Below are 12,170 nucleotides of genomic sequence, written 5' to 3' on the forward strand. Positions count from 1 at the left end.
CTATCAACAGGCTGTATCACATCCCTTGATAGAGACACTTGAAATTTTTACCCTCCCCTTACAATGGCGAGTCTAGCTCGCACTTGAACGGTTTTATTATACTATACTGCAGTATATTAATGACTATAGAAATGTTAAAAAACTGAAACAAATCCTAATTACATGCAGAGTCAAATAAAATATACACAATAGTCACAACGTATTCCGGAAAAGCCCAAAAATTCATTTAGAATTCTGTGCATGGTAATGAAAAACATTTTTCAAGGAAGCGATAGTCTATTCACAAAGAGAAGTGGAATTCGTCAGCTGTAAACTATTCCATACATTGACTGGTTTTTTGAATATCGGACTTTTCTGAAACATAAAATATGTAGGCACATTCAAAAGTCAGTAACAAAATCGGATATATCGAGTTGAGTATTTTTCAGTGTCATGTGAAATTTATGTAAGACTTAGCTATATATTTGTACTAACAAACAAAACGAAACGATTGCATTGGGAATTCAATCTTTGTGTCGCAAAGAGTTTCACAAAAATTTAATTCACACTCACGAAGACACCCAGACTCATAACAAGAAATCCACGATAAATCGCGAAATGTGGATTTGGTTTTGCGGTAACCTATACCAGTCGGCTACCAGAGTAACATATTAATTATTTATCAGTAAATTTGAGACCAGTTCAAAGTTTATTGACACTGGCGAATATAATCCGTTAATATGTAGGTAGGTAGGTCGGTACTTGGTGGCTACGTGAAATATTTCTGAATGAATATATTTATGAATAGATTATATTTCTTCGTTGTAAATACTGTTGGTTTGTATAATGGTGAAACGTGCCTGTATTTACAATTGATTCGAATTTTAAATTGGTTTTTCAGGTGCTCAAAAGGAACTCTACAAAAGGAGAGCTGAACTAATATTGCTGATCCCAAACATTCGTGTGACTATTACAAAAGCAATTATAATTATCACTCACGGAGAAAGAAAATGATGTTGAGGATTATTTAAGCCACGAAAGAGGCCTACAGCAGGTTAAAAAATGACTTTAATCGAACTTAATGAAAATAATAAAAATTGCTGCAGTTAAATGTGAAACATAATTATTATTTCCTTTAAAAATGTTGTTTTTACTTTCCTTTCATAATACTCTATGATGGGGACTCCTTTTCTCAGTAAACGTTAATGAGGCCTGCAATAAATCCTTCGTAAATTAAGAGGCAAAATATCAAATAATGGTGAAAGCATCCTTTCGTCTGCGCGTCATGTTTCAAATGAGATGAAAATTTATGCTGACTAATGTTTTTATATGAATACTTTATTCAGAACATTATAGTTTGCCCTGTGATGGATGTGGACTTAAAAATATAGGGAGGGCAAAAGGTCTTGGAACAACTTATTTTCAAGAAGAACAAGAATCATCTAAACGACCCTATATTGTGTAGTAATACTTTGCTTAATGTTCATTTGCTTAGTGGTTCTCGAGGTTTAAGGAAGTTTACTAACAACAATACTAGCCAAATTGGCCCGCTGCTTAGCACAGGCCTCTTCCCAAATACGGAAGTTTTAAGTGATCACCATGCCAGCTTACTTCGGATTGGTGATGCAGACTCAAGTATAATAAAAAGTCAAATATAATTAACTTATTAGAGGTGTGTTGGAATCATTTCAGGAGTAAATATGGTATTAATATAAGCATTTTGCATTTAAGTTATTTATTATACCTATATTTATATTAGGTACTTTACATTCCAAAATAGTTTATTACCACACTTACAGTATTTATTTTTCAGCATTTGAAGTAGTTATCAACATAAATATTATTGCAATTGTCTACACAAACATAATTTAAGTTTTTATCTAGTATTGATCAAAGAGATAGTGTCACAACGAAAAGTAAACATAAGTTCGGTTTTATCTTGATCTAAAAATAGCGTTGTCAACAAATATTATGATGCTTTGTTGGTAAACCGCTTCATTAGCACATAAAGAGGCATCGGGTTTAACGAAATATTCGAGAATTTTCGATGTCTAAGAGAGCTGATTAGAGGCAAATACACGTATAATACAGATAGTTAATTAAAGTATTTTAAGGGGTTCAAGGGGCAATCAAGAAAAAACAAATGTTATTTTTATAATACTTCTTCTTAATGTAAATTTATAATATAATCGTTCATGTACAAGCATTTCTAATGTCACTATCGGTCAGCCATGGTTTCGGTTTTGCGGTTATGCCCACAGCGTTACACAAGCCTTATCGGTATATCCTTACTGATCGGTAATCATGTTTACGATACCCGTTAGATTATTGCCCGTAGTAAAATTTCGTCACAGAGGTAATGAGCACAGTATGTACTTACTTGTAGTTAATTCACTGGCGCAAAATACATTGCTTGTTGACTAAGTAACTTCGGACTAGCTTGCCACGCGCGGCCATCATTGCAACTCTCATAAGTCAGGATCTACAATTAGAGCGCCAAAAATATCACAAATATTAGTTGACTTGGTATGTGTCGATTGGCCTAATGTGATCAGGGTTCTTTTAATATAATTTACTTACACTCGTATTTGATGCTGGCTAGAAACATTGTATCTTAGTAAATTACATTATTCTTTTCCATGGCAGCGTCCATCCCTAAAATTTAACAAATCTTATTCCCGAAATAGACCACCCTTTCCTTCCTAAATACACCACAGTCTAAGAGTCATATTAAATTTACCACGTCTTTTTTGGCTCACCACTATTTTGTATTATAATATTTGCTGTTCAATCCATGACATTATAATAATATATCATGATCAAATCCAACTTTGAAATACTTTTTTGCTTCAATTCATTTACTTATTTATTTTAAAGTTTCAAATCACTATTTGCTTCATTAACACTTTATTGAGTAAATCTTTGTTTAATAAATTGCTGACCATATACGTCTTGTTTGGTATTCAGTTACACAACACGTTAAGGTTTGCGCTGACTGGCAACAGATAGTGTTCAACAAGTTATTGCAGCGTCGAACTATATCAATTCATTTGAAATACAAGAGATGACTAGGAATTTGATAGGATTTTTATTATTTCTGGTGTATGAGTACACTCTGATGCCTTTCATATTATAGGATTTACCTTAAGAATATGACAAAGATTTTACAATACATGATTTATCGCATCTCATAAAATTATTACATTAATTGTCTCTAATTTAAAATATTATTCTAAATGTCATAACGAAAAATCTGTGTCTATGAGTACTTACCCTAACACTGTTTGTCCTCACTAGTGTTTTATTGTATGATGTCAGTAGCTGGTATGCTAGTGTCTATAATTAATGCCTCCTGAGACTATTAATATCCACTCGTATTGTGTGGCAACAGGTCACAGTTGATATCTTACGTATTTGTTAGGTGTTCGGTTAAATTCCTTGTTACTAGTTCATGGTTGAAGTTTAATGCTTATTTCGAGTGATGTTATGTGGTATATAACTAATTTTAATATCGTGCATAAAATTTCACATTTTTGATTTATTTATTTATTTAATACAGCATGGAAGGCTTATAGCTAAATACAATTCTAATAAAAAACAGTTTGTGCAACAGTGAGCCAATGACGACCTCCGTGGTCGAGTGGCGCACGCATCGGTTTCAAGGTGTCGCTAGCTTTGAGGTCCCGGGTTCGATCCCCGGTCGGGTCAATGTAAAAATTCACATTTCTACATTGTCTCGGGTCTGGGTGTTTGTGGTACCTTCGTTGTATCTGAATTCCATAACACGAGTGCTTTAGCAACTTACTTTGGGTTCGGAACAATGTATGTGATGTTGTCCGCATTTATTATTATAATTACAAGCCTTCGCCAAATAGGTAGAAGAAAAATAATAAAAGTAAAAAGGATTTTGTTTCGGGAATAGAACATAAGTTTGATATCCCAATGTCGCTAATCCGACATCGGTAGACGACACTGAAGCTAACTGCATAGTTTATGAACTGAAACCTTTTTAGCTCGTACTGATTTCCCATTCGAAAAGAAAGGAAAATAGCTTGGAATCGGAATTTTGAATAAGATATAAACTATCGGGGGACCCCCTCCCCCCGGGTTATAATTAATATCTTATTTAACACAATCTTAAAGTAAATTTCTACCAATGAACCCTACTTTTCATATAGATTCAAATATTTTCAGTAAAAATAAAAGAAAACTAATACAATCACAAGCTTTCACAGCTATCACATAGAGTACTTTTCGCTCTACCAATCTGACTTGCGACAAGGGAACAGTTAGCTTTACATAATTCACGCCCTCACAAGTGCATTCTCCATCTCGTCTTGTACCTACACGCTGGGATCGTGACTTGAGATCCAATGTACCTTATGCATTTCTAAAACTGAGTTAAGTCGTCTACCATGCCTTTATGGTTTGTGAATATTTTAAAGAGGAACTCTAGATAGTCCTTGTAGAGAACTGTTATTTTAACAAATGGTAATGTAAGGGAAATTCCTGAAATGGTATTTTTCTCTGATAAATCTCCTTATTTTTTTTACAAATGGTTTAACCATTCGACGAATATAACATTCACTATACTTGGGAGGCTCCCTGAGATCCCTCACTTATAAATTTGTTGAAGCTTATTGCTCGAAGTCAAAATATTTGGTGAGTGATATAATGATAATATGTCAGTGTAAATGTCACCACCTTGCAAAAAGTACTTTATTTAAAAATGAATGATTTTCTGCATACGTTTATTTACCTAATTCAAATAAATTCTAAAAATATCTTCATCTTCCGTATACTCATGTCGTTTAAGCCAGCCACAAAAATGTAGAAAAACTTCAACATAATTACAATTCTGATTTATTAAATCGTTCGTCAATGTATATTTGCATAATACACTGATGACAAGGCTAAGTGATTATTTACTATTCTGCACACATAGCCTAGTCTTAACACTACTTGTGGAATACATAATTTGACATTTAAATACAGTATTAGATAACTTGTTGCTAAAATACTATGTAGAGTAAGAAGGTGGTCACAAAGCGAGACAGTGCTCTACAAGTTGTAGAGCGGCATCTCTATTCCACAACTCCAAATCTAATTTTGACAGATAGTGGTACGCTTACAAATCATATTTTTTGTTCGACATGCATGCCATGTATAAGTCGTAAAATTTTATAATAATGTATGCTTGTAGGTGTAATTTGTTAAAGGAAACACAAGGCATTAATAGGGTAACCGTTATGAGTATGTACAAATTGTATTCAATTGAAATGTTTGCACTTTGCAATGGGCTGAAAAAAACTCCCGTTTTCAATGTCCTGTTAACTTCTAAATGTTTTTTATACCTACATCGCGATTCTCCTAATCGTGTACCCATAATTTGATGATATCGAAACCTTATAAATACATCGATTTTAACCAAGATATGGGAAAATCAGTTATTCAGTGATTTTGGTTCGATCTATACGTTCGGTTAATTTCTATTCAAAATAAAATTACTTAATTTAATCCAAAGTGGCATTGGAGACGGGTTTGTCAATCACACACCCAGCGATTGTTCCAATTTTATGCTTTTATATTAAGTTAAATACATACAATTAGACCAAAAACTAAATACTCCGGCCGTAGCCTTATTTTGTGTAATTAGACAACCACTTTGAATTTGAATGAAAGTAAATAAACTTTTAGACTATTTAGTGTGGCATAAAATAGAAAATCTAAACAAATTAATGTCAGCCCAAAATAACTGTTTTAATTATTTGTAGAGCACACCCGTCTCAAAGTTCTTTTTTGCACTTCAGAGTACTTTTACGTAAATACTTAGTTAAAATGTGGTTGAAGTACTATTTTCAGGCGATTTGCATGTTTTGGAGATACAAAAGTCTTAAAAAGTCCATTAATGTAATTACGCTGCAGTAAAAGTCTTCTGAACATTTTTGATATGATAATATGATGAGCCACTTAACTTTTTTATTTAAACAGAATAAGTAACAGTTCAAGAGTGTAAAAACAAAAATAAAAAAAAAGCTTTTTAGCGTGCTTTGTATCTTCGGGTACAAAGAACTCGTTGAGACGTTTCAAATATATCCGAACCCAATGGGATAATTTCATTTTACTGTAGAGCCCCTAGCCCCTTAACATGTTGCATTGTCAAGCCATATGGATATATGCATGGAAAATTTCAGCTCAATCGGAAATTGTAGTGGGTAAAATGTATGATACAAGATTTGATAACAGACTAATGGCCCATTTAGACGATGCGAGAAATATCGTGCAAGTTCTAATACTTTGTGTAGCCGCGGAGCGCGGGTATCTAAGGTGACATATAATCGCCAGCAATGTATTACCACTTGCAAGATAATTCTTACACAGTCTAAATGGGCCTTAAGGGACGGGTGACACTATGATTAAAAAAACACATACTTATATTATTATAACACTTTATTTAAAATAATTTAAAGGTAAAGTTTATTCGATTTTGTTGAAACTCTTTAGTTATTTCAACAGTTATCACAATTTCTCCAATTCACTGTATTAAAATTATTTAGATGGTAACTGGTTCACATGTCTATTGGCTATATAAAACATTTTTTAAATGCGACTTAATTTAAATTTATTAATGTAGTATTTAGGACTTCATGGAAACACTCTCATATACTTTATTGTGGTTTTCCCTAATCCTAACGCCTACTGTATTTTAATAGCAACGAGGAAAGACAAACGTTTATATTGTTTGAATATCGTAAGGCATATTATAACAATAACATGGCATAATTTAAGAAAACAATTTTAAATTTAAATCGTTCCGCACTTGAAGTTAATTGAAAACAAATTAATTATACCATATTATTTCATTTAAATAAGTACAGACACGCTGATGGCACGTTGATATTCACATACAGCAAACAATCAATCATTCAAAAATTAAATTAAGCTCAATCATTTTGTTCGGAACAAATGAACGGGAATTTTAGGATAAAATAATATTAATAATACGTTCTGTTTTTAATTCTCTCATTGTAACCCTTCTTGGTCTAGATTAAAGTGGATATTGGCGAGTTATTGAATAAAAAGGTTTTACTAGGAATTAAGATGATTTTTTTTTCTAACACCTGCCGATACCTTACGGTAACCGTAAACGCGAACTTCTTAATACTTTTAAACAACTACATTTACTGCCTATTTCATGCAAAATTTTCTTACAGTCCAAATACCAAAGCGTCAAAAGCATTTAAAGCTCTATTTCAAGCCATAAACCGTTACACAAAGAAATCCAGAAATGCGCTCTAATTAAACGAATCGGCATTTCAATTAACTGGGACTTGTTGAGTAATTAAAAATGTAGGCCAAGTCCTCTTAGTGCGTTTGTAGTAACGCGTTCTACGTTCCACCACGACCTCTTAAAGTAAAGTTTTAGTTTTGGAAGCGAGACGTTGCTCTATATATTGTGTAGAGCGCCCTCTCTTTCCCACATCTGATAAAATATTACTCCAAGAGTAAGTGGTAACAAGCAATGGCATAGTTCCAGAACTTTTGCCCTGGGCTTCGTAAAGGCTTCCAAGGAATCGACTCGCATTTCTCGCTTTAATTAATATCACCTGCATTGAACAGTACTAAACTAATCACATTAGTTACTTAATTATAATTTATTTTTATTTAAATTTATAATACTAGTTGCTTTATAACTATACATTTTTAAGTGCCGCAGATTAAGCGCTTTCAAGCTTAGCTGAATAAAAATATATTTTCTAATACATATTCGCTATAAGTTACGTCGGTAGGGAATATATAAATTACGTTTTGTATCAACAATTTTAGTGGCGAATCGGACAATACTTCCTTAAAACCTTCCGTACCAGCCATTACGCAATTTTTATAACGATATTATGTTTATGTATGTAGGTAATTATTTTCTGGCAAAGCGCTATACGGATACAGGGAGCATACCATCAAACTGAAAGCAAGATTTTGTGGAAGCAAAACAGCGCACAATACCGTGTGAGCTCTATCTCTCTTACACAGTTGAAGTCTTACTTCATGGTAGTAGGTCCTTAGAAATCAAATGTTCGTATCTTAAAAGCAATCTGCGGCTTCAAAACGTTCTAATCACAACACTTTGAATACAACCTTATTTCTTAGAGTTATTCGCTTCAATTTCTTTATTTTTCTCTTTATCTTGGTTGGCCATTTTGAGGGGACCATGCTTCCATTCCTCCGGGTACCCGTATTGCCGAACGTCGTCCCACCATTGCTGTTTCCCGTCTGCCCATATAATGTAGACCACGTTTGTGCCTACTAAGACAGCGAAACAGACCCAGAAAGCCACACGCCATTGAACTAGGGTTGACTGAAAAGAAAATTAAAATATTTTAAGTTGTTTTTAGCTATGTACGTAGAAATCTCGAACGATAAGAGGTTTGACGACACATAGTGAGGCTTTTTCCCAGCACTGGACTTAACGTAGGGTTTGAAAAAAAAAGTTTATCTATTACTGCCTAAGTGAAAACGAGACGACGCTATGTGCACCATAGCCCCGTCTCGCTTCCACAACAGCAATAATCCTGTTTCAATATTACGCGGTACATATTATAAAGTACACTTTCTGCAAGATTAGGCTAACTTTAAACACGTTAAGTTCGCTTTCAAACCGCAAACTCGAACTTGTCGAAACTTGTCTGAGATGAAAATGTTTTATCAATAAAAGCCTATTATTACGAAGAAACTTTGACCCGGCGGAGTTCCTTTGAGATGCTTGCAAGTTATTCTGTTTGAACAACGTTACAGTTCATCATGAATTTATAATTATGTACATCAAAGTTTAAATAAAAATGTTCACAAATTGTTGTTTAATAGATTTGACGGTGTCGCTGTTGCTACAGATTTCGTAAGAAATAAGCAGCACATCTTTTTGAAATTTAACTAATGTTTTTTTTACTTGTAGGCGTACGTTACTTGTGAAATTAATTTATTAATTATTAAGATTATTTTATGCGAAAAAACGTAGATACATGTATGTTTGTTACTCTTTTACACAAAAACTGCTATAATTATTTTAAATGAAATTTGGTTCGGTTATTTTGATGAGTTATTTAGCTGGAAACCTGGATGAAAACAAATGCTACTTATCTCTTTTTTTACTAAAAATGCTTCAAAAAACGCCAAACATAAACAATCGTTGTTCAAATCCTGTTCCTTAAAAACGATTGCATACAATAGGAGAAGAAACCTTTAACTAATTCAATCAATGTTCCCATTGTATGTATAACAAAATAACATTGCGTGTTAAGGTATAAAAGGATTTATCAGGGATATACGATATAAAAGCCCGAATGGAGGCTCTATAACTAAATTCAAAGGGTCTAACCCCAATAACTTCATCATGAATGTTCCCGGGTAATAGAAGTGGTCTCACAAAAGATTTTTGCGGTGAATGAAGTATAACAATGTATACCTTATCCATATTAAGGCTTTCCTTTCCAGCGTGGATGCGGAGCGCGTTTTGTGTTTGTAATAGAAAAACAATCGTTATACCAAAGCGCTTACTTTTTATAGGCAATGTAGCTTTTTTAAACTTAATATGAAGCTCAATAAATAAAGCGGGTCTATTTATAGTTAGGTTGTTTTAAACATTTTCTCCTTGATGTATTTCTGTTTGGAGAGTTAGGTCAAAAATATCACAGCAGACATGTTTTGTTTGGAAGGCTAGGTCAACTAATGAGAAACATTTTTTGGATATGAAAACTAGTATGTATGTCCAATTAGGCTGCCAGCCATCTTCATAACAAAATTTCGTACAATTTGATCGTTTCATAACGAAGACAGTCATTACAAATATATACACATACTTGCAATCAATTGACTTTATAATACGAGTGTGATATATGGTAAACAATACATGATACTTACATCAGGTGTCAATAGCCCAATCAAATAAGGTGTGATAATTCCAGACAGTGTGGAAGTACCGTTGATCATCGCCGTCAGGGAGCCCGCGTAGTTCGGCGCCAAATCCAACGCGTTTACCTGCAGACATAAAATATTATGTCGGACTGAGTCTTGCCAAATTTATGTCATATAAAAGTTAATGTATGTGGGTAAAATAAAATTCACAAAGATCCATTGGGTACAATACATTGATATGTATGTTGAAAAAGCTTTTAATGTTTCAGAATTAAACACGACTAATCTTCCTCGTTAAGACATTCTAATTAAACAGTTGCGGTGAATAAAAATTCAGAACTAATGAATTTAAATTAGCTGTCAGTACCCTAATTCACCCACCATTCACCGATTCCAAAGCTGTAAAAAAGAAACAAACTCCACTAGACCTTCAGCATAAATGACCTCACTTATATGTGTAGTACTTGTTTTTAAATAATACCTAAGCATACTCTCTCTATCACGTATACAATGTACATTGTCACCTATAATTATGAACCGTGTAGGCAAACCTTGCATTAGGAATTCCCAACTTCAGGAGTCAAAATCGATATAACTTGCCGGGAAAATACGCGTTTGGCTAAAGACCGCGCAAAACGACCGTCTGACTCAAACAAGTAGTTTTTATTTCACTCAAATTTGTACATCATTTCCACAATTGATTGGGCACCATATACTTGCTTAGTTTTTTTTTGGTGTGGTACATTTTTCCCTTGACTGAATATGCCAGTTTGCTTTATATTATCTTTAAACAGTTCCAGCAAACACGTAAAACTTGTTTGATCATTCTCATAGCCTTTGCTACACTTTATCGCCAATGTTCATTGATAACAGCCCACTGCACTTCGGAGGCTTGGTTATCCCGCAAACGATATCCACGTCATTCAGTATTCTCATTGAGAGCTTCACGAATTGGTGCATTTTATACGCAATGGCGACTGGTAAAGGCTTATTGCTCTAATGGACATCAAAGTGACTTTGAGCAGATTTAGACGCTGTTAGTACGTTGCGAATCAATTTAGATTTTAGAGTAGGTAGAATTTTATAGCAAAGTTTAGTTTTGATTTGTTAATTCCGTTCTGTTAGTATTCAAACAGTTCCTTCTGATGAAATACTTCGAAAATACTTCATTATGCAAAAAAAACTTTTAGATAAAAACAAAAACATCTCTAGTAGTCGCTTTAAATTAAATATTTTTAGGCAAGCATTTTGATAACAGAAAATATCAAAATTACTTTGTACGTGACTGTATGAAACAAAGGTTGATTTATATTCAGCTCACAGTTATGCTTCTAAGGTAATATATTAGTACAGTCAGAAGCAGAAGTTTGATAAGTAAATCCAAATTAAAAAAATGCCACTTCTTTTGGATGGATGATTTTTATTGTACTTGGTGCACGAAAGTAACGCGTTGATTTTAATTGTTTGTATTAAATTGGACAATCTGAGTTGTTAACCGATATCTGTTGCAGTCTGTACCGCCAACAAACTTGTCCGTATACAAATTCACTAAAATTGTGGAGAAAATAATGTTATTTCATAACAAAAAAAAATCTGATAAAAACACGAAATTCATATGTTGTGTACATATGAATTTCGTGTTTATTATGGTTTATGGTGCAATCAGTTTTTAGTAGCAGCTACAATTGAGCATAAAGCTGAAAGTGGAGTACCTGTGCCTACACACAGAATAAAAAAAAAAAATCATTGCAACTTCACGTTCGTATCTAATTTAAAATCTTATTTTTTTTTTGTAAAACAATGAATTTAAATTTGTTAAATTTAAAAAATACGAAACAAAAAGAATTGTTTCACACTTGCGTGATAATATATATTGTGCATGTCATATACTTGCAATCATGATTATACTATACATCTCTATTAAATCCTTTAATTACATGGGAGGCAATGAAGAATATTCTATCTATATATCTATACGTTTTATGCTCTACCCACGCCATCCAACTACAATAAATATGAATTAACTAAAAGCATAAAATTAAATTACCTTCATTCCGCTGTAAAAGCCTCCCATGAGAGCCATGGAGGCTATGAAATAAGCGACTGCGGCCATCCTATCGCAACCCGCGTATGAGGCCAATATGATACATATTGCGGGCCCGGTGGCAGCTGCAACAAATGTACAGAATATATGAAACTGTAAGAAGTTGAGGAAGAACAAGAAATACGTTAGGGTGAGTTTCCAATGTCTTCACGATGAATTTGTCTTTGAAAGAATGTCG

At 33.4% G+C, this 12,170-nt stretch overlaps 1 protein-coding gene across 1 annotated transcript in view; it reads right to left on the reverse strand.

Moving 5' to 3' along the window:
* Positions 1-6,410: 6,410 nt before the first annotated feature.
* The window catches only part of LOC113492006 (putative inorganic phosphate cotransporter), a 42,214-nt gene continuing 36,454 nt past the window's right edge, over positions 6,411-12,170 (reverse strand). The window contains exons 8-10 of the mRNA XM_026869266.1: positions 11,936-12,057; positions 9,895-10,011; positions 6,411-8,335 (exon numbers count right to left, since the gene is read on the reverse strand). Of these exons, the coding sequence (XP_026725067.1) occupies positions 8,117-8,335; positions 9,895-10,011; positions 11,936-12,057 (458 nt within the window). The 3' untranslated portion in view covers positions 6,411-8,116. The remainder of the gene's footprint in view (positions 8,336-9,894; positions 10,012-11,935; positions 12,058-12,170) is intronic.

The sequence above is a fragment of the Trichoplusia ni genome, chromosome 3 (genome assembly GCF_003590095.1).
Source record: "Trichoplusia ni isolate ovarian cell line Hi5 chromosome 3, tn1, whole genome shotgun sequence".
Taxonomy (NCBI): domain Eukaryota; kingdom Metazoa; phylum Arthropoda; class Insecta; order Lepidoptera; family Noctuidae; genus Trichoplusia; species Trichoplusia ni.